The sequence below is a fragment of the Mytilus trossulus genome, chromosome 1 (genome assembly GCF_036588685.1).
Source record: "Mytilus trossulus isolate FHL-02 chromosome 1, PNRI_Mtr1.1.1.hap1, whole genome shotgun sequence".
In the NCBI taxonomy this organism is placed as follows: domain Eukaryota; kingdom Metazoa; phylum Mollusca; class Bivalvia; order Mytilida; family Mytilidae; genus Mytilus; species Mytilus trossulus.
The window spans coordinates 99,828,446-99,850,935 of record NC_086373.1 but is presented as its reverse complement, the minus strand read 5'-3'; the positions used below and the strand labels follow the sequence as shown (position 1 = coordinate 99,850,935).

At 30.5% G+C, this 22,490-nt stretch overlaps 2 protein-coding genes across 2 annotated transcripts in view; one reads left to right on the top strand and one right to left on the bottom strand.

The window, feature by feature from the left end:
- The first annotated feature begins 915 nt into the window (after positions 1-915).
- Positions 916-15,333, top strand: LOC134693548 (mitochondrial enolase superfamily member 1-like). Its single transcript, XM_063554392.1, has 16 exons — positions 916-1,058; positions 2,489-2,591; positions 3,455-3,570; positions 4,075-4,161; positions 4,545-4,571; positions 4,862-4,902; positions 5,298-5,329; positions 6,720-6,758; positions 7,374-7,456; positions 8,178-8,212; positions 8,605-8,692; positions 9,585-9,719; positions 9,988-10,159; positions 10,531-10,630; positions 11,089-11,170; positions 14,408-15,333. Exons 1-16 carry the CDS (start codon positions 972-974, stop codon positions 14,519-14,521), a joined length of 1,341 nt encoding a protein of 446 aa, XP_063410462.1. The 5' UTR covers positions 916-971; the 3' UTR covers positions 14,522-15,333.
- A 3,201-nt stretch (positions 15,334-18,534) lies between these two features.
- The window catches only part of LOC134693539 (WASH complex subunit 5-like), a 35,744-nt gene continuing 31,788 nt past the window's right edge, over positions 18,535-22,490 (bottom strand). Inside the window, exons 24-27 of the mRNA XM_063554380.1 lie at positions 22,062-22,288; positions 20,663-20,819; positions 20,291-20,378; positions 18,535-18,775 (exon numbers count right to left, since the gene is read on the bottom strand). Of these exons, the coding sequence (XP_063410450.1) occupies positions 18,710-18,775; positions 20,291-20,378; positions 20,663-20,819; positions 22,062-22,288 (538 nt within the window). The 3' untranslated portion in view covers positions 18,535-18,709. The remainder of the gene's footprint in view (positions 18,776-20,290; positions 20,379-20,662; positions 20,820-22,061; positions 22,289-22,490) is intronic.

Here is a 22,490-nt window from a genome sequence, read left to right as displayed (position 1 = left end):
AGTCAAATTAACCTTGTTTGGCAGGCATGTACTCCTTGCAATGATTACAAACAAGCAATATGTATAATATAATCAGGAAGGAAATGATCTTGTCTTATTGTTCAAAGATTACAAAGTTCAATTGAAATATTTCTGTAAGTCCTGAGGTTAGTATAATCAACAGAAAATGAGATCAAAAGTTAAAATAATTCAGTTAAAGCTTAGATGAAGTATAATTCAAAAAAAAAATCAGTGTTAATATATTTAAAAAGAACTGTGCGATATACATCAATAATGCAGGAACCAAATAAACCATACTCTTACCTTATTTATCTGTTATTATACCATGAATGCTAAATGAGTCTTATCAATTTGTTTTAAAAAAAATGGGCATGAAGAAGAAAAAATATCGATTCACTCATTTACAAATATTTTCACACTATATTGAGTGGTGAAATACTATTGACCTGAAATCTTAAATTTCAATACACAACAACCACATTGGAGGGGAGATGTACAAAGAGGGATAACTCTAATTCAATGGAGAACAAACCGCAAGTACAAACAAGATATAGCAACAGATACTTATCTATTGGACACACCACCTCTATAATATCTTCCAATGATTTATTAACAACACTGGTTATTTAGACTCGAACTGAAATGAAAAGCTAAACTCTGTCACAGCCTTTTCTGGGGGCCATCTGAAGTGGAGGAAAAAGGACGAACTTGTACAAGGACGAAATAACATAAATTGTACAATCTTTGACAATTTTAAACTGTAACATATGAACCTGTTTTTGATTAGCCTTTTTGAGTGATTAAAAATTACTATGAAACAGTCTTTTAATAAACAGTCATCTACACGATCTACAATATTACAGTAAATCAAAGGGGAGTATTTTTCTGAAAGGGTACGAGAGTAAGTGTTATCAAGAGGTCAATATATAGGACGAAGACAAGACCAACCGGCCAAAAAATTATCATAAAAAATGAGCTTGCCAACTAAGATAACTGATTTAATTGTGAAAGACATTCGATTTCCAACTTCATTAGAGAAAGATGGCTCTGATGCAATGGTGAGTCAGTCTTTATACTTGTCAAAACTTTTTTAAATCAAATAATTTTAAAAAGTTAAAACCTTGGACAGATGGACTATTATCTAACTATTAATTTAGATACAAGTCTCATAAAATTGTGTGACAATTATATCATGCACATTCAGGACAACAACTAAATAAACACAACATATAGCATGTTTCTGTATTAATTTAAAATATTTGTATTTTGTAAGTAGAGATAAACCATTTGATTTTCTGGGAAAAAAGTTTGTTTCCATTTTTTGGAGAAAAAAAAAATGTTTTTTACCCTGAGAAAAAAAAAATTGTTTGTTTCACCCTCAGCTGCCACTGTATGTTATGCTAAATGTGAAATAAAAAAATGTTTCGACTTGTCGCCAAAAAAAAAGTTTGCCCCAAAAAAAAAGTTGAAAAAGAGAGACTAAGCAATCCTACATTCCTTCGTCATTGGTGTCGTTGTCTGGCGGCGTCCACAAATATTCACTCTGTGGTTAAAGTTTTTGAAATTTTAATAACTTTCTTAAACTATACTGAATTTCTACCAAACTTGGAAAGAAGCCTGTTTATGATCATAAGATAGTATCCAGAAATAAATTTTGTAAAAATGAAATTCCATTTTTTCCGTAAAATTTTACTTATAAACGGACTTAGTTTTTTCTGCAGGGAAACATAACATTCACTCTGTGATTAAAGTTTTTAGAATTTTAATAACTTTCTTAAATTATCCTGGGTTTGTACCAAACTTGGACATAAGCTTTTTTATGATCATAAGATAGTATCCAGAAGTAAATTTTGCAAAAAAATAAATCCATTTTTCTGTATTTTACTTTTAAATGGACTTAGTTTTTCTGCGGGGAAACGTTACATTCACTCTGTGGTTAAAGTTTTTAAAATTTTAATTACTTTCTTAAATTATCCTGGGTTTGTACCAAACTTGGACATAAGCTTATTTATGATCATAAGATAGTATGCAAAAGTAAATTTTGTAAAAAGATAACTCAATTTTTCTGCATTTTACTTTTAAATGGACTTAGATTCCTTCCAGTTAACATTACATACAGTCTGCAGTTAAAGTTTTCTAAACATTTATTAGATTCATTAACTATCCTAGATTTTTACCAAACTTTGACAGAAGCTTCTTACAATCATAAGATAGTATCAAGAGGAATATCTTTATTGATTTTTTTTCTCATTTTTGTTGAGCCTGCGATTTACAGCAAAAGTAGGTGAGACACCGGATTCCGCAGAATCCTTATAAATTTTTTGATAGTGATAAAAGAATCATATTATAAATTTGATAAATTAATGAACACATAGACCAATTTATAGGTCGTTTAGCTGAAAATCATTTGAGTTGAGAGAAAAAAATATTTTTAATAGAAGAACTAACATATTTCAAAGAGTATACATAATTGTGTCTCTAATTGCAGCATACAGCACCAGATTATTCATGTGCATATGTCATTTTGAAAACAGACTCAAAGTTACAAGGAAATGGAAATACATTTCTTAATGGTAGAGGAACACAAATAGGTACAAGTTATTTAATCATGATTTTTTTTTTACCATGGATGTTCTGAGTAATTATTAAATCATTTGACATCATTTTCAGAAACTTTGTCAGTGGATTTGTCTTAGTGATTGTGTCATTGATGGCAGAACTTTCATAGAATCTATAATTCTATAATTCTTATGATCAATGAGATTCAGGATGATTTTTAGTTCAACTTGAGATGACGACATCTTTTTAGTAGTTTTAAAAGAAATGATAGATTTAAAATGTTCATCTTCAACAATTTATTGTTCTCCCATTGTTAGGAACCATTCAAAACAGGTTAAGCTTCACTAGGTCATATTTGAACATGTTTAAGGAATTAGTTTTTCATGGCACATCTTGGAAAGTTTCAAAAATAGGCTTACTAAGTAACTGTGTTAAAAGGTGATATTAGCATGACATATTTTAAATTGAGTTAAACATCAAATCTTAAGAGTTGCTTATTATTCTTGACCAATTTTTATGATAATGGCATTGTTTGGCAAACCCAGTTATGTCCATGATGATGTAGTTAAATCTTTCATTGATTTGTATAATTTGTGTATAAATGTTATATTATGCTGTAGTGTAAATATTATCTATTGGATATATTTTTTGTGTAAATCCAATAAGCTGTATTAATTGCTTATGGAAATAAAGTATTATTATTTAAACGAATGTATAAATATTTTGAAATAACTTGCTGAATTTTTAGTTAGGAAGAAGATACTAGTGCAATCAAAACTTTTAAAAAAATGAAGGACATCTGCAATAGAAGGTATGTGTACCTTCAAAAATAACAATTTTCTGTCATATAAAGAAGGATATTAAATTGAATATTTTTTATTAAATATATTTTTAGTGTGTTGTGCAATTGAAGCCTTTAGGAAGCTTGTGGTTGGACAGAAATTAGCTGATATTTTCGGAAATTTCGGAAAATACTGGCAGTCCTTATGCAGTGAAGACCAAATTAGATGGGTAGGTCTTAAAGAGGTGCATCAATGTTTAGTTTTTATGTAAAAGTTATATGCTTTCCTTACAATGTGTGCTCACTTTGAGTGTAGGTTCTAGTTCTGACCATCTCAAACCAAAGATTTAAAAAGTGCTACTTGCTGCTTCTCAACCAAGCATGAATCATATAGAAGTAAGGGCAAAAATCTGGTCTACCCATCATCAGAATAATATGTCTGGGTTGTCCTGCCTACTATTTATGCACCTTGTGAACTTGCTTATTAAAATCTGACTCAACAGGATATCAGTCTAGTAGGGTCTAGTATATTCACATCATCTTTCTAAGTATTAAATAATGTATAAAACAATCATAAAAAAAAAATGACCTTTTTTGTCATTTTATAAAACTACCATCATGACCATCCATTATTGGTGTTGGCTAATAATATAACTTGGTATCATTTTTAAGTTAGTTGATGGAAAGCAAAAGTAAAATACCTCATAACAAAAAGTCAAAATTTAACATTTCAGTTAGGACCTGAAAAGGGTGTAACACATCTAGCTACAGCAGCCATTATAAATGCATTATGGGACTTATGGGCTAAAATGGAAGAAAAGGTAAGCAAATATGTTAATTGTTGTTGTTAGGTTCCTGTTTCATCTTAGTCTATACCAAATATCTTTTTTTTATATATAATTGTTCTTTTGTGATAACTGTTTTTTTTAAATTGTGTCTGGCAGCTACTTTTGTCATTCAAGTTTCTGATTACTGTTTTGCCCAATCAACCTAGATAAGCTATTTTGTTCCATTGTATGATATTTTACTCCAGATAATCCACCCTTATCCTAATTCTCAGAAAGTTCATTTTCACACGGCTTACAATACTAAAGGCGAAGGTAATAACACTTGCCTCATTGCAATTTTGTGTTTTTAAAATCATGATACAGAAGTTTTTTCAAAAGCCTTGTATGAAATTTATATGTAAATATCTCTTTTTCAGCCACTGTGGAAACTAATAGTTGATATGGTAACGTATTCATACATTTTTTTTAAAATTATGTCATTGTGAATTTTTGGTACTTACTTACAAATTGATTAATTAAGCAAAGGTAACAGAACTTTATTTCATTTATTTTATTATCTCTTTAGCTTTTTTTAAAAATTGTTCCAAAAGTAATGAATAAGAAGACTCTAAAAAATATTTTCAAGAATGAATACAGAGAGAAACTTTTGTTTTACATTTCAGTACATGAGAAATAAATCATTAAATCATTGAGGTTGATGAATCCATTGTCAGTTTTATTTTTATTTTTGCAGGAACCAGAGGAACTTGTTTCTGTAATTGATTTCAGATACATGTAAGTACTCTTTAAAAATGTCTGTCATTAAATAACTCCTTATTACCCCAAAATGTAACCAATTATGTATTTATTAATACTCAAAAAATAGTTTTTAATAGCAAAACTATTGAAGGTTTTATATAGGTTGACTTCTTACATGTACGAAAGATTAAAAAAAAAAGCTTATGTATATGCCTAACTAAAATCAAGAATCTTGGCTCTTCACAATAGATTTTTTTTTCAGTTAAGAAATTTTACTTTCAATCTTTTGAATTCATACATTTTTTTATTTTGATGATGAAGAATTTGTATCATGGTTGTAGTGCTTGCTCCATTTTCAAGCTTGTATAGTTAGATTGCTGTTATATAGACATTTGTCAGATCACATCTTCTAATAAATCTTCCTTTTTCAGGGATGATGCATTAACAAAAGCAGAAGCCTTAGGTAAGATGATATTAAGTTTTTTATATCTCAAGCTTAGATTGTCCTGAACATGCTTGAAATATTTACCACTGGACATTAATTTAAAAACAGGTATCGATCAATCATTAGCTTAGGAAGAATTTTGGTTTATGCATAGTTGATTGTTAAAAGTGTTTAATGATTAAGTTTCTTCTGAACAATGTTAGTATTGAAACAATTTTAGATTCATTTGTAAAACATGTAAAAGAAATTTTAATGTTTTTAAAAGATATTTTACATTATTGTGGAGATATTTATTTCAAATTTCAGAAAAAAGATATGACACTATTTATGGAGAAAAAAAAATTTGAAAGCAAAAGGCCTCTAAAACTGCATTCCTTAAAAATGTTTTCATGCCCCCCCCCCCCAAAACAAAACCCTAAAAATAATCGGGCGATATCTTTTTGCACCAAAAAGTAACTCATTTGCGCCACAACTTAATTGCGCCAATACTTCTTTTGCGCCACCTAATTTTCAAAACTATAGGTATCATTTGCGCCAATAAAATAATCCTCTAATTGCGCCAATTTTATTTATTTTTATATAACAACTAAATGATTGACTAGGTACCATCAGCAAAAAATTCCAATATTCTGAAATACTACTTGATTCCTAGGTTAAGCCGGACACAGTTTTCTTCTCCCAAGTTCTCTCTCTATACATAGACTGAGGCACACATTTTAAATCTTTCTTTTATAAATTTTCTTCTTCAATTTTGAAGATCTCTGAATTAATTTATTTTGAAGGTCGCTCTGAAAACATATTGGTTGCTTTTCTTATGCTCGCAGATCTCAAAACTTGACGTTCTAATTTCTGGAGACTGATAATGAAATAATTATATTTCTTTTTACAAATGAAAATGTGGTATTGCATACTGCCAAAATCTGCTGTGAAAAAAAAACGAAAAGGTATTTTATACTCGTGATAGTTGACTTGTATTTGAATTATAATTTTAAGAAAAAATGTTTTATAGTCTCTTAAAACTCTTTTTAGAGTGGCTCTTGTTGTTATCTTGTTTTTTAAAAAGCTGTATATCTTATATGTAACAAGTGGTGAGACTTTCATAAAGTATGTGTCTTGTCTTGTATTGATATACGTAGGTAAAACATGTACAGGTATGATATAGGTAAAAAAAAATTAACAGGTAAATGTGGCGCAATTTCATTTCATTTATTGGCGCAATTAATACCATCAAAATAAAAGAGAGTGGCGCAATTAATACCTTTCCAAAACTGCAATTGGCGCAAATTGATTCTGCCCAAAAAATCCTCATCAAAACACTTGAGATTTTCAAATGTTTACTGGTATGAAGATGACAGATTTTAATGTAGTTATATAGCAACAGTTTATGATTAGTTTTATTTACTTTCAGAACTTCTTAGATCAAGACAAGCTGGTAAAGCTGACAGAGGTAAACTAATTTTCACAGGGAAAAGTAGAAAGTAAATGCATCAGGCAAAGATGAGGGTAACATAACCAAAATTTTTTTTTAAATGACAGGAATACATTACAATTTTTGCACTGCTAAGTGCTTCAAAGAACTCTCAGGAAACCATACTCCATTTCAATGATGATGATATCTTTGATCCCAAATCATGATTGATTTGCTTTAAAATTTTAATCCAACTTATCATATAGTTGAGAGTCAAGTGGGTTTTTTTTACAAGCATATAAGTTTAAACTATAAAACTGAAAAATGCAGATTTATGGTAATTAGATATTCGTATATAAAAATGAAATGATACCCATTGAGGTTTCCATTTGTGGATGGCTAATGTTTCTCTGTATTCATGTTATATTCAATGAAAATATGTCATGCACAGACATTTGTCTGCCATAAACAACAGATAATAGACCTTGCTTAAATTAAAAAGCTGTAGTGAAAAAAACAGAATGAAAATTCCCAATATAAGGTACCCAGTATATGTTTTTTGTATACCCCTTGAATTATGTAAAATAAGTCAAATTATTGTTAATTTTGCAATATGTATACCATATACTTAATCTGTTAATTCTGTTCTTTTAGAGGCTGAGCTAAAAAGTAAAGGGTTTCCAGCGTACACAACATCATGTGGTTGGTTGTTTTACCCAGATGATAAAATCAGGAAGGTGCATTTTATTCTTTTCATTCTTCTATGCTTCTTTTTCCACAACACAAAAGTTTATGTTTATATATGCTTGTCAAAGATTAGAAATATTATGATATACCATTGTATGATTGATTGACTGTTGGTGTTTAACACCACTTTCAGCACTATATCATGGAGGCTAGTTTTTATTTGTGGAGGAATACAATTGACCCTTGCTATGCGGGGGCTGTAATATTACGGCCATACATAGACCACCGTTATTTGGCACCAATGGCGCTCAATATATTTGGAGATTATCTTATTGACAATTTCTCAAAATAATTCAGTATAGCAAGGGTTAATACAGGTGCCCAACACACCTTATCATTAATGGGAAAATAAGATTGTTTCTGAATTTGTTCCTAAAACTGATCCCAATTTCGGAATAGCATGTTATGTTTTGATTTAAACTTAATGAAAACTGAAATCAACCTGGTGTTAGGGGCTGTCTCAAACTTGCAGTGAGGTGAGAGTTGTTTGCTCTATGTTGAAGACCTCACAGTGACTTTGAGATGAAGAACAGCAATTAAAGTGCTGTTACTTTGTTTTGTGTGTTTGATATTGCAGTGCATGTACTATTTTTTGTGTCATAGATAGATATCCTATATCCTTTGTTTTTCTATTGAAATTACAAAAGCAGATATATTTTTCTGAAAAATTGAAACATTTGAATTTAATATAGCTTGATATTTTTGTTTCAGTTGGCAGGTGAAGCAATCAGTAAAGGGATGGAAAGGTAAGGTTGTTATGTTTAAAGTTTGTATTATGTGTGGTTTACTGTTCATCTTGTGCAATTCAATCATTACTGTTTGATATTATTTATGGATAGTGCATGTGCCCTTTACTATTGATAATCTGTGTGGTTGACCATTGATATTGAATATGAAGTTGACAATAATGCATGTGCAGCTAACTTTAGAAAATGTACGTATGGTTGATTGTTATCAATGCATGTTTGAATTTGTTTTATAGCTTGCTGTTGGTTTTGGATTGAGAGTTGTCTCTTGGCACTCATACCACATCTTCTATGTGCAAAAATTATTTAGATAGCAATGTAATTCCTTAAATTTTTTGTTGAAAAGTTTCTTGTTGATAAATGAATGTTGACATTAATTTGATTACTTTAAGATTTAAAATGAAAGTTGGGGCAGATGTTGACGATGATATTAGAAGGGCAAAAATCTTCAGAGAAACAATTGGTTATGATAGATTATGGGTGAGTCACAGAAAATAGTAACAAAGTACATCAAGAATTAATATACACTTTGATACAGGTTTTATAATAATGACACTTGTAATAGACAGACAAACTCTGTTTTAAATATAGAACAAATGGTAAAACTTGCTTTACGCAGCGTTATGGAATTCAATATGCTTTGATTGTATTCCTTTAGAGCTCATATTGGTTGCAGCATTTATTATGTCTTGGAATGTATCATTTGTTAAATGCTTTTGATTTGCTTCTTTTTTGTATAGCTTTGTAATTTTTATTTGAGAATGCTTTTTGTTTGGTTGGTTTGATATTGTCTTTTCTTTATTTACAACAAAAAAGTTTGGGAACTTCAATTGTCTTCAAAGCAGGCTATCAGAAATAATTACTGCATCACTATTAATAAAATGTTCAAGTTTTGTATTCATTTAATGTTAAGAGTACCTTTTTTTATTTTAATTTAAAAGTGCTTATATATTGAATATTTCTGAAGGGTTTTTAATTACCAATTTGGGCTGAAATCATTCATCTAGTAGTACACATTATCTAACTTTGGTATATCCCATTCCAATTATAAACAATTCAGAACAGATAAAAAAATCCTAGCAATTGAAGATTTAAATATAAAAATTACATAAACTAGCTATTATAAAATATATATTATATAATATTATATTAAACAGCTATTTTTATAAAGTTATTTTGTATTCATTTATTTTTTATGCCCTATTATGTTTTAAAAATACTAAAAATTAACTGCTTTGTCACTCTTTAAAAATATGAAAAATTAGCTGCTTTGAGTGGAGAAATATCGTAATAAACTTGTTGGAGTGGTGACATCTATATTTCTAAGCACAATATGTTCACAAATTATCATCATATGTTTATGTATTATTAGATGGTGGATGCCAATCAGAAATGGGAGGTCCAGGAATCTATTGATTGGATGAAAAAGTTAGCCCCATATAAACCATTGTGGATTGAGGAACCCACCAATCCTGATGATATTATGGGCCATGCTGCTATTGCTGAGGTAAGCAGAAATAATTGTAAACAGGGAAACCCTAAAATACTGATGATGTTTTGGGCCTTTGATTGTACTTCTGCTGTAAAAATCGGTAAATTCTCCTCTCCCTTTTCCTCTAATGGGGGATCCACATTGCTGTATTATTTCAGTATTTTGAATCATATCTAACATAGTAAAATAAGAACTATTTTTTATCTTTTCCTTGTTTCTGTGTTGGGGTTGTAAGACAATTTTTAAATTATTGATTGATACTCATTCTAATACTTTATTTTAGGGTTTGAAATCTGTTGGTATTGCCGTAGCAACGGGAGAACATTGTCACAACAGAGTAATGTTTAAACAATTTCTGAAGGCCAAGGCCATGCAGTATTGTCAGATTGATGCCTGTAGATTGGGTGGAGTCAATGAATGTTTGGCAGTCATTCTAATGGCAGCAAAATATAACAGTTAGTACAATTTGAAGGTTGAAGGTGAAAAAGACAGGGTTTTTTAAACGAATATGTGCTGGTAAAAGACAAGTTACTGTCAGTCAGTCAGTAACAAGTTGTAGTAACCTAATGTATGATATGATAAATGACATATTTAAAAATAACATGTTTTTAATTCATTGTTTTATGTAGTATGCTGATCAATAGTTGTAAATTTCTATGCTATTTGGTCTCTTGTGGAGAGTTATCTCATTGGAAAAGATACCACATCTTCTTATTTTGATGTTGCATAAATATTTCATTTTGCTGTTTCTTTCAGACAAATACATCATTTTGTATGTAAAATCTGCCTTTTTTGCTAATAAAACTATTGTATAAATCTATTTCAGTTCCAGTTTGTCCCCATGCTGGTGGTATAGGTCTATGTGAACTTGTACAACATTTGTCCATATTTGACTTCATATCAGCTAGTTGTTCTTTAGAAAATAGGTTTGTATGAATTTATTTGAATATGAATTATTAACTCATGCTCTGTATTCGTACCAGCACAAAGTGGTGTGTAGTCTGAAAACAAATGCCAACAACAACTTGTCAAAGCTTATTTCCCAAAAAAATCCTAATTACCGGTACACTACTTAATAAATATTATAATATTGACATGGTTTATGATGGACAGAAAAGTAAAACCAACCATCAAGAGGAGACAACTGATTTTTACTTTTATATTATAATTATTTTTATTTAAAGGAAAATGAAATATAAGTGCAAAATCCTATTTTTTTTCTGAGTTAAACTATTAAGCCATACTTTTTAGATATTACATTTATGGAATGATGTTTGCAATGGCTGCAAGTTCATTTTAAATTTTGGTATGTTTGGTTTTGTTTGGCAAATGCACTCTTTTACAAAGTGTTTAAACTTTCTTTTGAATATATAACATTTTTCAGAATGATAGAATTTGCTGATCACTTACATGAGCATATGGAAGCACCTGTCAAAATCAAAAATGGAAATTATGTAGTTCCTACAGTAAGTCTATTAACTCAATTATTATGCTGCACATCAAAGGTAAACACCTCTAGGATTTGTTATATAAATATATTTATTATGATGTACTGTGAATTCTGAAATTAATGTACGGTATTTATTTATACCAATAATGCTACAGGGTGAGTCTCACAATAATAAGAACTCTGATAGCTGATACATATGGTCCGAGTACACAGTTATCGTCCTTTTAATCTTGTTGTCCACGAATATAGTCCTTATTGTGGACAGTGTGTTACTTGTCAATTTTTGTTATACCCCTTCCAAATTTATTTCTCCATGTTTTATGCCTTATATAGCAAGTTGGGGGATGAAATGACACTGTAAAAAAATTTGGGTCATAAATATTAATGTACAGTAGTGATAAGGTTCAGCTGAAAAAGGTAAAAAATTAGCACTTCGGAAGCTGTCAAAAGATTTCAAGACCCCCTTAACATAAAATTGTCCATATTTTGAGTTAGAGCTGATGAAGTTTTATAATTTTGATAGAATTTGTCCCAAAAGTAGTACAGCACACTGTAAAAATATTATTGAGAAAGCGCAGGTGGGATTTTTTTAATTTTCATTTATTGTCTAAAAGAAATGCACTACGAAATAACTGTGTACTCGGACCTAAGAGGTGAAATCAGGAAATATAGAACCTGTACTTTGGCAACTTCCCTGAATGATTTGATGGTGTCAATTTGTCAAATAGCATAAAACTAAAGGATTTAAACTTTTATTTGATAGAATTTCAGCAAAAATTACCAATTTTGGCATTATATGGTCAGAATAAGCATTTCATAGCTTTTTCAAATTTGATGCATAAGTGGCATTCTGACTTTCTATCTGACATGTTTTCATGTGTCAATTTTTGTGTTTCTATGCTTTAAACCAGTTGTTTTACTCATTTGTGAACTCTGAATCTACAGAAAAGAAGATTATCTCAGACAATATGAGCAAAATGTGTTGTATAAATGACCCTCGTCTAATGCCCTGTTTGGATCAAGTTAAATGTGAGGAGCATGGCACATAAAAGTTGAAGTCCATAATAAAGATATCACTAAATTTGTATAAAAAGCACTGAACAATGTCTTTTGTACCTGTTTCATTTCACATAATATCTTTCTTTACTTCTGTAGGATAGCTTGTGGCTCAAATATAAGCCTGTTGTGACTAAATTTGCATGCAAGTTTTTCACTAAAAAGTGAAAAATCTTTGTATCAGACCATACTGTCTGCTAAAAAAGTTGAATGTAAGAGCCTTTTTGTGCTCAGATTTATTGCATCATGTCACCTGAGTATAGAAATGATAGAAAAGACACAAATGTTTATTTCCTATAGCTCAAATATGCATTTTTAAATGTAAATATGTGCTACGGTCTAAATTGACCCTAAATTATTTTTAGTCTTACTTGGCCTAAGACCCTTTTAAATTAATATGATATGTTATTTGTAAGTTTTCTGTCCATTTAAAGTACATTAAATACATATATAAGGATTATTTATAATCAAAAAGCTTCACAAATTTAAAATTGCTGGAAAATATTACATCTTCATATAAGGTCCCCCTTCATTGGAAAACCTCCATTTTTAGTCATAGGCTCATATAAATTTGACTTTTGAATAATTATGCTAAGTCTGATATATCAAATGAGTACTCTATTGCTTTAAATAAATGACATATTATATATTTAGGCATTTTGAAAGTATTTTTTTGCAATATTTAAATTTTAAAAGCCCCAAATGTTGATAGTTGAAATTTCTCGATTTTAACGTCTGAATTTAATGCGCAAAGTTGAATATAGAATTAATCATAATGTCTATAATATATATCCTATTGCTATGAAACTTTGTAAGCAGTCTTAGAATATATTAAGCTTTAGGCATACCAAGTTTTATGAAGATTGGTCAACTTTGTCTATCCTATTAGGTCCGAGTACACAGTTATCGTTCTTTGAATCTCGTCCACGAATATAGTCCTTATTGTGGACAGTGTGTTACTTGTCAATTTTTGTTATACCCCTTCCAAATTTATTTCTCCATGTTTTATGCCTCATATAGCAAGTTGGGGGATGAAATGACACTGTAAAAAAATTTGGGTCATAAATATTAATGTACAGTAGTGATAAGGTTCAGCTGAAAAAGGTCAAAAATTAGCACTTCTGAAGCTGTCAAAAGATTTCAAGACCCCCTTAACATAAAATTGTCCATATTTTGAGTTAGAGCTGATGAAGTTTTCTATAATTTTGATAGAATTTGTCCCAAAAGTAGTACAGCACACTGTAAAAATATTATTGAGAAAGCGCAGTTGGGATTTTTTTAATTTTCATTTATTGTCTAAAAGAAATGCACTACGAAATAACTGTGTACTCGGACCTAAAATAGCTGTATGAAGCTTTTTTTAAAGTGGCACTAGTTAATCTAATGTGCACCCTTCAAACATCGCAGTAATACATGCACACACTAATTTCTGAATTAGTAGCAATCCTTGCTAGTAGACAAGTAAACCAGCAGACATGGCAAGCTATTGCTTTAACTTTTTTTTTGAAGATTTTTAGTCTTATATGAAATTAAATTTTGGCATTGAATATATTTTCTGTGAACTGTGAACAAGATCCATTTGGGGAAATTAAAAATTGAAAGGCGTTGAAACAAAATTGCCCAAGCAGAATTCAGATGAAATAAGGTAATTTCATCTGGTGTAAATTGTAATTCAACAGCTTAGTTAACAATTTTATGCCTCCCATCTAGTGGCACATCAAATAATTTTATCAGTGCTAACCATTCTTTCATCCTGACTGTTACCTCTGTTGTAAGCATTTCACTCTTGTATTGCAAACCATTATTTTTTTGTATACTAATAAAGTAAATATCAAGCTAAAAACTATTTTTAAATGGTATGAAATTTTACAAAGCTTTCATTAACATATGACCTTTACACTATTGCACAGAAAAGTCTATGGACTGATTTTAGAGAAATGAGGCTTTTGGATTTTCATCATTTTAATGTACATTCTATGCAGATTTGCACTTACTTTATAAATAAAGAATTTTCTTTCAGTCAGGTTTCAGAAAATTGAATAGTTGAATGCATATTTGAATCTGGAATTTTGATAAAATTTCAGTTAAAGTTCAATTGGCGCAAGTTTATGCAAATTTTTACAACAAAAAAATGTCATGGCCCATTTTACTGTTCCTTGACCTCGAATTTATACATTAATGTTAATTGTAATTTCAGGTTCCTGGGTATTTGGTTGGTATTAAAGAAGGAACAATTAAACAGTTTGAATATCCAATGGGAAGTGAATGGCAGAGAATGTTTGCTGATGGTACATTTGAACCTGATGTATAATTGAAGTTGTTAACACTGTGTTCATTATTTGATAATTAGAATTTAAGGAAAAAATAAGTCCCACCTGACACGATCTGCAATATTTTACAATTGTTTTAGGGTATGGCATATATTTGTCTATTTCACAATTAATTTTAGTCATAGCTGACCAATCTTCATATTAATGTTCCTTAGCACTAGAAAAAAGACTGGAAATCTGCTGTTCTTGCCCCACATGAAAAATTGCTTAAAATGTTTAAAAAAGAAAAGCAATTGTTCTGATAGTTACATCATTTATTTTTTATAAGATTTTAATTTGATGTAGTTTCTTCTTTTTTATACTATTGATAAAATAATTGTATTGATTTTGTTATCAGATATGTCATATTCAATTTATTGTTCCTGTTATTAAAGGGTGAAAACAGATTAACCAGTAAGTTCAAAATGTAATGCTTATTTCAAAAATGCTCATGTGTGCGGGGTTTTTTTTAAGTTCTTCATGAACATTCCTGATTACTTTGAACTAAATGTGTGGTAATTTCTATATATTTTATGAAATATTATAAAGGGACCAGCATCACATTTCTATGTACAACATAGTTTGAATATGGTAGATGTTTGAACATTACTGTATATCAATTAACAGATTTGCACTTTATATTGCCATCAACTAGATATATGTCTTAAAATCAATTCATTCAGTTTGAAAACATTTACCAAATTACTTTATGAAAGCCATACTCAAGTTGTGAACGTATTGGATTTGTATATGATTTCACTTTAATTATATACTCAAACTGACTTCTAATGAACTTGTTTAAAAAAACATTTTTTACATAAAAAAAATCAATTTAATTTGTATATGTGCCATATAAATGAAATCCTACTGTTTTTGTATGCTTCATATTTTTATACCACTTTATTATTTTGTAACCAGATTATTTTTCTACAGATGCGATCTCACTACTAAATGTGCTGGAATTCATGATGTAATCAAATTGACATTTCATTGGCTCTACTAATGTTTTTATTCAGTATTTTATGTAAAATTTATAATCAGAAAACTTATAAAAGAGAATTGAATCTATAAGATTAGGATAAGAATATAGATTTAATCAGGAAATAGATATTTTAAATAACTCATTATTTGAAAGATTGAAACAACAAAAAAGTGGACTGAAAATACAGAAACTTTTTTAAATGCCCAGAAACAAAAAAGTTTAATGTTAGGCCAAAATTAAAAATATGTTTGTTTCCCCTCCCCCACCCGGGTCAAAAAATTATTTTCCACAAAAAAATCGAATTTTTTTTTCCTGAAAATAATTTGTTTCCATTTTTGAAAAGAGCTTGAAAGCAGAAGGATTGATAATCTAAATAAATACACTCAAATTGAGCACAAACAACTGATAAGTGGCCTGGACTGGACAAGTCAAACCATTCATGTGACCATGCTATGACAATCTAATCCAGTTAAAAAAAAAAAGAACCTGCCTTCCTGGTCTGTTTACAAAGGGTAGACCTGGGGGAGGGGACAGACATTCTTTTAAATGTGGCCTTAACTATTTGAAATATATGTTTATGCAGAATTACTGCATGTCCATGAATTCTAGGTTGTACCTGCATGCAGTGTTGATTCAGTAAAATGTGTTCATGTGTTTTTATAGCTTTAATAGTTGTAGACATAGCTTATTATTAATGTTAAAATTAAATTAAAGCTAGGAATATAATTTAGATTAGGTTATCAGTAGTGTGCTAAAAAATATAATACTGCCTTTGTTTTATTGAATTTTTCAAGGAAAAATTAAATACTAGATATTATACAAGTATACTCATGTTTAATGGTTGTAGACAAGCATTTCAATTTATTTTTAGAAGGAACATTTTTTTTTATCTTCATTAAAATAAAGATTACTATATTATTGGTCTTGCTTTTCATTTACTAATTTTAGATTTGAAGGTTAAATGATTTTCGTTGAACCACTGGATAGAAAAAGATGTAATGTGTTTGTAATTTGAACCTTAAACTGACCTTTACCAAGAATTGACTTGCAAACTGATTCCAAGTGACAATGATAGACGGAACAAGGCCAAGTAATTTCCATGTAATTGATATGTGACAGTGCTAACACAACATATAAACTGACCTTATCAAACTTAAAAAATGTTTAAACCAAAAATTGAGAAATATCAATGCTCATACAACTGCATACCAAATGCCATTGACTATCATAGGAGGTTCCCTTAAAACTGAACTAGTTAATGATTGTGTTTAGTGGCCAGCTAAAGAAGACATTTGGTGTATTATTCCTAGCTGTGTTGAAGAACCATTGGTGGCCTTCAGATGTTTCTGCTCTTTTGTTCAGTTGTTATCTCTTTGACACATTTCCCATTTCCATTCTCAACTTTATTTGACTTGATATATATGCAATATATTCAAGCTCAATGAACCCTGAAAGAGGGTTGAGGGCCATATAATCTAAATGTAAATAAAATATGCAAATACAACTGCATACCAAATATCTTTTACTTATAACCACGAGTGGTTCTCCTTAAACTGATTAATCAAAAACTGTAACATGTTATTGCGAACCCAAAGAAAGTTTTCCACAGAGTCATCTGCTTCTGGTCAAGGTAGTTCAACTTTTGTCTGTTCTAATGTCCCATTGAATAGCTATTGTTCTCTGTGTAGTTTATTCACTTAAACCTTTAAATTTCTTTGAGAAGTCTATCACACATTGATTAATTTACCAGAGTAAAAAAAATATTTTCTAAGTTCATGAAAATACATATATTAACTCACGCACTGCATATGTTTTTGTATTCCTTCAATATCAATAATATATCTGTTCAATGTAAACACTGATTCAAACATTAAAAGTGCATTTATCTTGACCTGTAAATTCATTTGAAAAATGTTTCAAACCTTTATTAATCTCCTTTGAGATAATCATATGCAAGAGTTGTGAACCATTTACAAATACACTTAATCATACATAAACCATATATAAAGTTAATATAAGTCTGTGACATTGAAGTTACTGGTAGACATTTTTACTTTGATTTTGACGCAGCTTGAAAACATTGAATGTAATTGCTTACATACACTTCTCGGTGGATAGCTGTCTCATTGGCAATCATACCACATCTCCTTTATTTTCAAAATAGAGATAACCTTTCAATCGGTTTGTTTGAAGTCTGGAGCTAGCATCTCAGCAACTGCTAGTAGTACTTATACTAATATATGTTTATCATTCTCATTGTCTTCTGCTTCCTATTCTAACATCTGACTCAGGCTTCTTTTGTACTGAGTTTTACTGTGTGTTTATTTATTCCATATTGATTAGAGGTAAAAGAAGAGGGGTAAGATCTCACAAAACATGTCTAAATCTGCTGCATTTTTGTGCCTGTCCCAAGAATTTCTTGTTCATTTGTATGTTTGGGATTTAAGCGTGTCATCCATTTAATAGCTGAACTAGTAAAGATTAAAGAAGCCGCCTCTGAATGATGGATTTTCTCTCTGTGTTGAAGACCCACCAGTTGAATTTTGCTGTTTTCTGCTCTTTGATAGGTGGTTGTCTCTTTGACACATTCCCTGTTTTCATTCTCTATTCTATAACAAATACTTCATGGCAAAAGTTATGAACCAGGCTAAAAGCACTGAAAGACATACATACAAACAGATAAACAGAATGATTTCAAATGTACAATATATACCCCTGAACTTCAAAGAATAGGAATGAAGGTTATAATAAAGACATCAGCATGTGTTACATATTTGTTTTTCGTTCATTTTTTTACATAAATAAGGCCGTTAGTTTTCTCATTTGAATTGTTTTACATTGTCTTATCGGGGCCTTATAGCTGACTATGCGGTATGGGCTTTGTTCATCGTTGAAGGCCTTACGGTGGCCTATAGTTGTTAATGTTTGTGTCATTTTGGTCTTTTGTGGATCGTTGTCTCATTGGCAATCATACCACATCTTCTTTTTTATATCAGGACATGTCCAAAACTGAAGATAAAGAAAAAAAACATGTACAAAATACCATATAATTATTATCAATAACAAGCTACATACAATGTTAGAAAAATATATTGCACCATTGGATAACAGTTAATAACAATTCAGTAATGTATTCAGTCTTCATTTGTTCAATACATAAAAACAGTCACACTTCTTTGGAATGTCACATTTATAAACAATCAGTTCCTCATCCCTGTGCCAGCTGGGTTTTACATTCATCAAATAGGTATGGTGGTACTTGGGCTTCTATCACCTATAACATAGGAGATAACAAATCAAAACTATTGTATTGAAGAATCATATAAATGCTTACTATTCTTTACTAGTATGAACTTTGATCAGTGTTGAAGGTCATATGCTGAACTGTATTTGTTAATTTCTGTGTAATTTGGTCTCTTGTGGAGAGTTATCTCATTGGCAATCAAACCACATCTTCTTTTTTATATTTACTGTGTATTTCTGCAGCATGATCTCTTTATCCGAAACATTCATGAGTATAGCTTAATATATATTAATAATTCTTATATCATTTGCATATCTATAAATACTTGAATTGGATTGGTGAATTAGAATATTTCTCTTGGTTTACACTTCGATAAACCATGTTTCCGAAACTACTTTTGTAATCTATTCATGCGCGATTCACATTCTTGCAGGGATACTGTGATTTTCAGCAAGTTGAGATCATACCCGTAGCCAGGGGGTTTGGGGTTCGGACGAACCCCCCCCCCCCCCCCCCACCCCCTTGAAAAAAATAAGCACTGTTTAAGTCAATGTTCTGTTCGAAGTATGACTGTTAAAGTCGAGTTTTTGAGTCCAACGAACCCCCCTTTGGAAATTCCTGGCTACGGGCCTGGAGATTATAAAACAATTGCATAACAGTTGTTTATATTCGAATGCATAAATAACAAACAAACAAAAAAATGCACTAAAGCTTCGAAAATGTATAAAAATAAAAATAAAATTTAAATAAAATTCTGGGAATTTTCACGAATGATTTGGCGAATTTACGTCATGGCAAAACACGACGTCATGCGATTGAAAACTTTCAGACGGATGATTGTTTCGTTACTTGTACGCTTCAAATTCGGATAGTATCTAATTAAAATGAAGTTTTTGAGGTAGGTGCTAGTTCATTTTAGATTATGCTGCATTTATCGAACATTTAACCTTTTTAGAAAGTCAAGATGGCGGTGTACTCCTTAGTTACGACATGCCATTGTGCTTCTGATGGGACATATAGTAGCAATCAAAGTAATAATGTAAATTAATAATCGCGTATGTTTGGCTGAAGAATTATAAGGATTAAACACATTTTTTCTAGAGGTTATTGAAGTGTAAACCGGGTCTCTAACTCACAAACTTGACATAAAAGTCCTTCGGACTTTTATTCAGTTTGTGAGTTAATCGCCCCGGTTTACACATCAATAACCTCTAGAAAAAATGTGTTTAATCCTATAATAAATGCACAATTTCCAAAAGCATGTATGCCTTTCTTGTGCTTGTGGAAATAAGTTTGAACCTATAGTTGACAACTTCTATGTTAGCTGGTCTCCAATAACAGCAAAAAATGTTTATATTGAAGTATTAACTTCTTTTACAACATTTATGTTTCATAGTTTCTTGTCCGACTTTTTAATGTTGACTCTCAACTTCCTAAGATACTGTTTTGTATGTTGTGCATTTATTAAAGATAAAATATCTTTAGACATAAACACTTTCAAGAGGGGGTGTCACAGGGACAGAGTAAACATGTAGTCAGATTTACCTTTCTGGACATTCCACTATAGTAAATAAAATCCTCCAAGAATACCAATACATTCAAAGCATCCTGGGACAAATCTGGTGACTTCACGCTGAAATATAATTAAATTTAAAACTATTTTCAAATTCCAGAACAACATAATAAAAAAAAATCAAACAGACAAACATGCAAGATTGATAAGCATAACTAAAAAACCTTCAACTAAACAAAATTTACATTTACAACTTGGTTTTAATTTTAAAAAACTGAAAGCTTTTATTTTTTGCCTTCCACAAATTGCAAAACAAAGAAGTTTTCATGAATGCAAATAATTGCATAATTACCATCAAGTCACATTGAAAATAAGCCGACCATGAGAAGGTTGAAGGAACTTACTTTGGAAGCATATTGACCGTAGATCGTACATACTGGCCCAGTAATGCCAGGAAAGAATCTGTATTTTCTGAGTGAAATTGTTTCAGTAGTGTAATACAACCAGTCACAAATGGTGGACCATCCAAAGGATCTGTTAATTTCTTACATGTTAATCCACCTATAATTAGAAAACTTATATTATTATTATGGTATCAAAAAAAGACATAGCTATAGACAAACCTACAATGGCTGAAATATAATCATACTCATTTTAGTTAACTTAAAAAAAAAAAAAATTCTATTCTGATAGTAAAAAGTTGTCTACTTTGATTGTAGGGAATTCAGCTTTCTCAATCAAGAGATGAAAAGCAAATTTGAATGTAAATATATGTAACTTGAATTTAAAAATGAATGGTAGACATCCTGATGATTAATTTCCAATAAACTTATAATTCATAAACTAATTCTAAAACTTGTACATCGGTGGAATAAAACTAACTTACAAATGTTGTAAATGACCCAAACAAATATTGCCTTCCTACCAAACTGTAACAGATTGAAGTGACACATACAGTAACTAATCTCCCCTTCCTACCAAACAGTAACAGATTGAAGTGACACATACAGTAACTAATCTCCCCTTCCTACCAAACAGTAACAGATTGAAGTGACACATACAGTAACTAATCTCCCCTTCCTACCAAACAGTAACAGATTGAAGTGACACATACAGTAACTAATCTCCCCTTCCTACCAAACAGTAACAGATTGAAGTGACACAAACAGTAACAGATTGAAGTGACACAAACAGTAACAGATTGAAGTGACACATACAGTAACTTAGGATTTTTTTGTGTCATTGGGTTGCTCTTTCATTGATGTATAAACATGTATATCATGTAAAGGAGGGGTATTTGCGAAAAATACCAGTCGATAATGTTAAATTTCACGAGCCGTAAGGCGAGGGATATTCATTCTCAAGACTGTTTTTTTTTCGCAAATACCCCTCAAGAACATGCTATATCTGTTTAATTACACCGAATGTAAACGTTCAAAAACACATTGATGATTGTGACTTACAAGCGTCCAGTTGGATAGAGTATTTTTGGGCAAATATTATGACAGAGAAGGTAAAAAAGGCATATCCTTTTTGCATATACCTCGTTGGTGTAAAAAATGAACGATATTGATTTGATAACAGTAAATTGGTGAAAAATACACTGGCTATCAACCAATCAAAACCTTGGGTTCCTACATAAGGTGTAATTATACCTAAAATCTTCTTTTATTCATACATAGATAACTAAGGACTGAAGACCAAAATCTAGATCATATTAACATAAGTTTTGTGGATAGTTGTCCTCCTGGCAATCATACCACATCTCCTTATTTGTATATGTATAGCAATAATTGTACTTACTGATAGATTTACTGTATACTAGCTTAGGAAGGTGTGATAGTACAAATAAACTGTTAAACAAGGAAAAATGTGGCAGTCTTTGTGTTGTGATGTAAATTTTAGCCAATGGATCATGGAATCCTGCTGACTCTAGATAAGCTGTCAGTTCATACATTAGAGGATTATCTTCCTTAGGGTAAGGAAGAGTCGGATCCTGGTAATGTTGTTCTATGTCTGACATCAGGGCACTGAAATCAGAAAGAGTATTTTAACATGAAACAATGGTTTTAAAGTTTCACTACAACTGCGCAGAATGTCGCATACGTTGTTAAAGATAAACACATTTTTGCTGATTTTTTTTTATTATACAGTCCATCTTAAAATTGTTTAAAAATGTTGGATCAATAATACTCTTAGTCCTTAAACAATGAACTGTTTTTCAATTTAAAT

Bases quoted from the DNA above. Each gene is read 5' to 3' on its own strand.
- LOC134693548 (XM_063554392.1), top strand. From the start codon at position 972: ATGAGCTTGCCAACTAAGATAACTGATTTAATTGTGAAAGACATTCGA. The intron at 3,571-4,074 runs GTAGGTCTTAAA...TTAACATTTCAG, and splicing joins GTGAAGACCAAATTAGATGG to TTAGGACCTGAAAAGGGTGT. The intron at 10,631-11,088 runs GTTTGTATGAAT...AACATTTTTCAG, and splicing joins AGTTGTTCTTTAGAAAATAG to AATGATAGAATTTGCTGATC.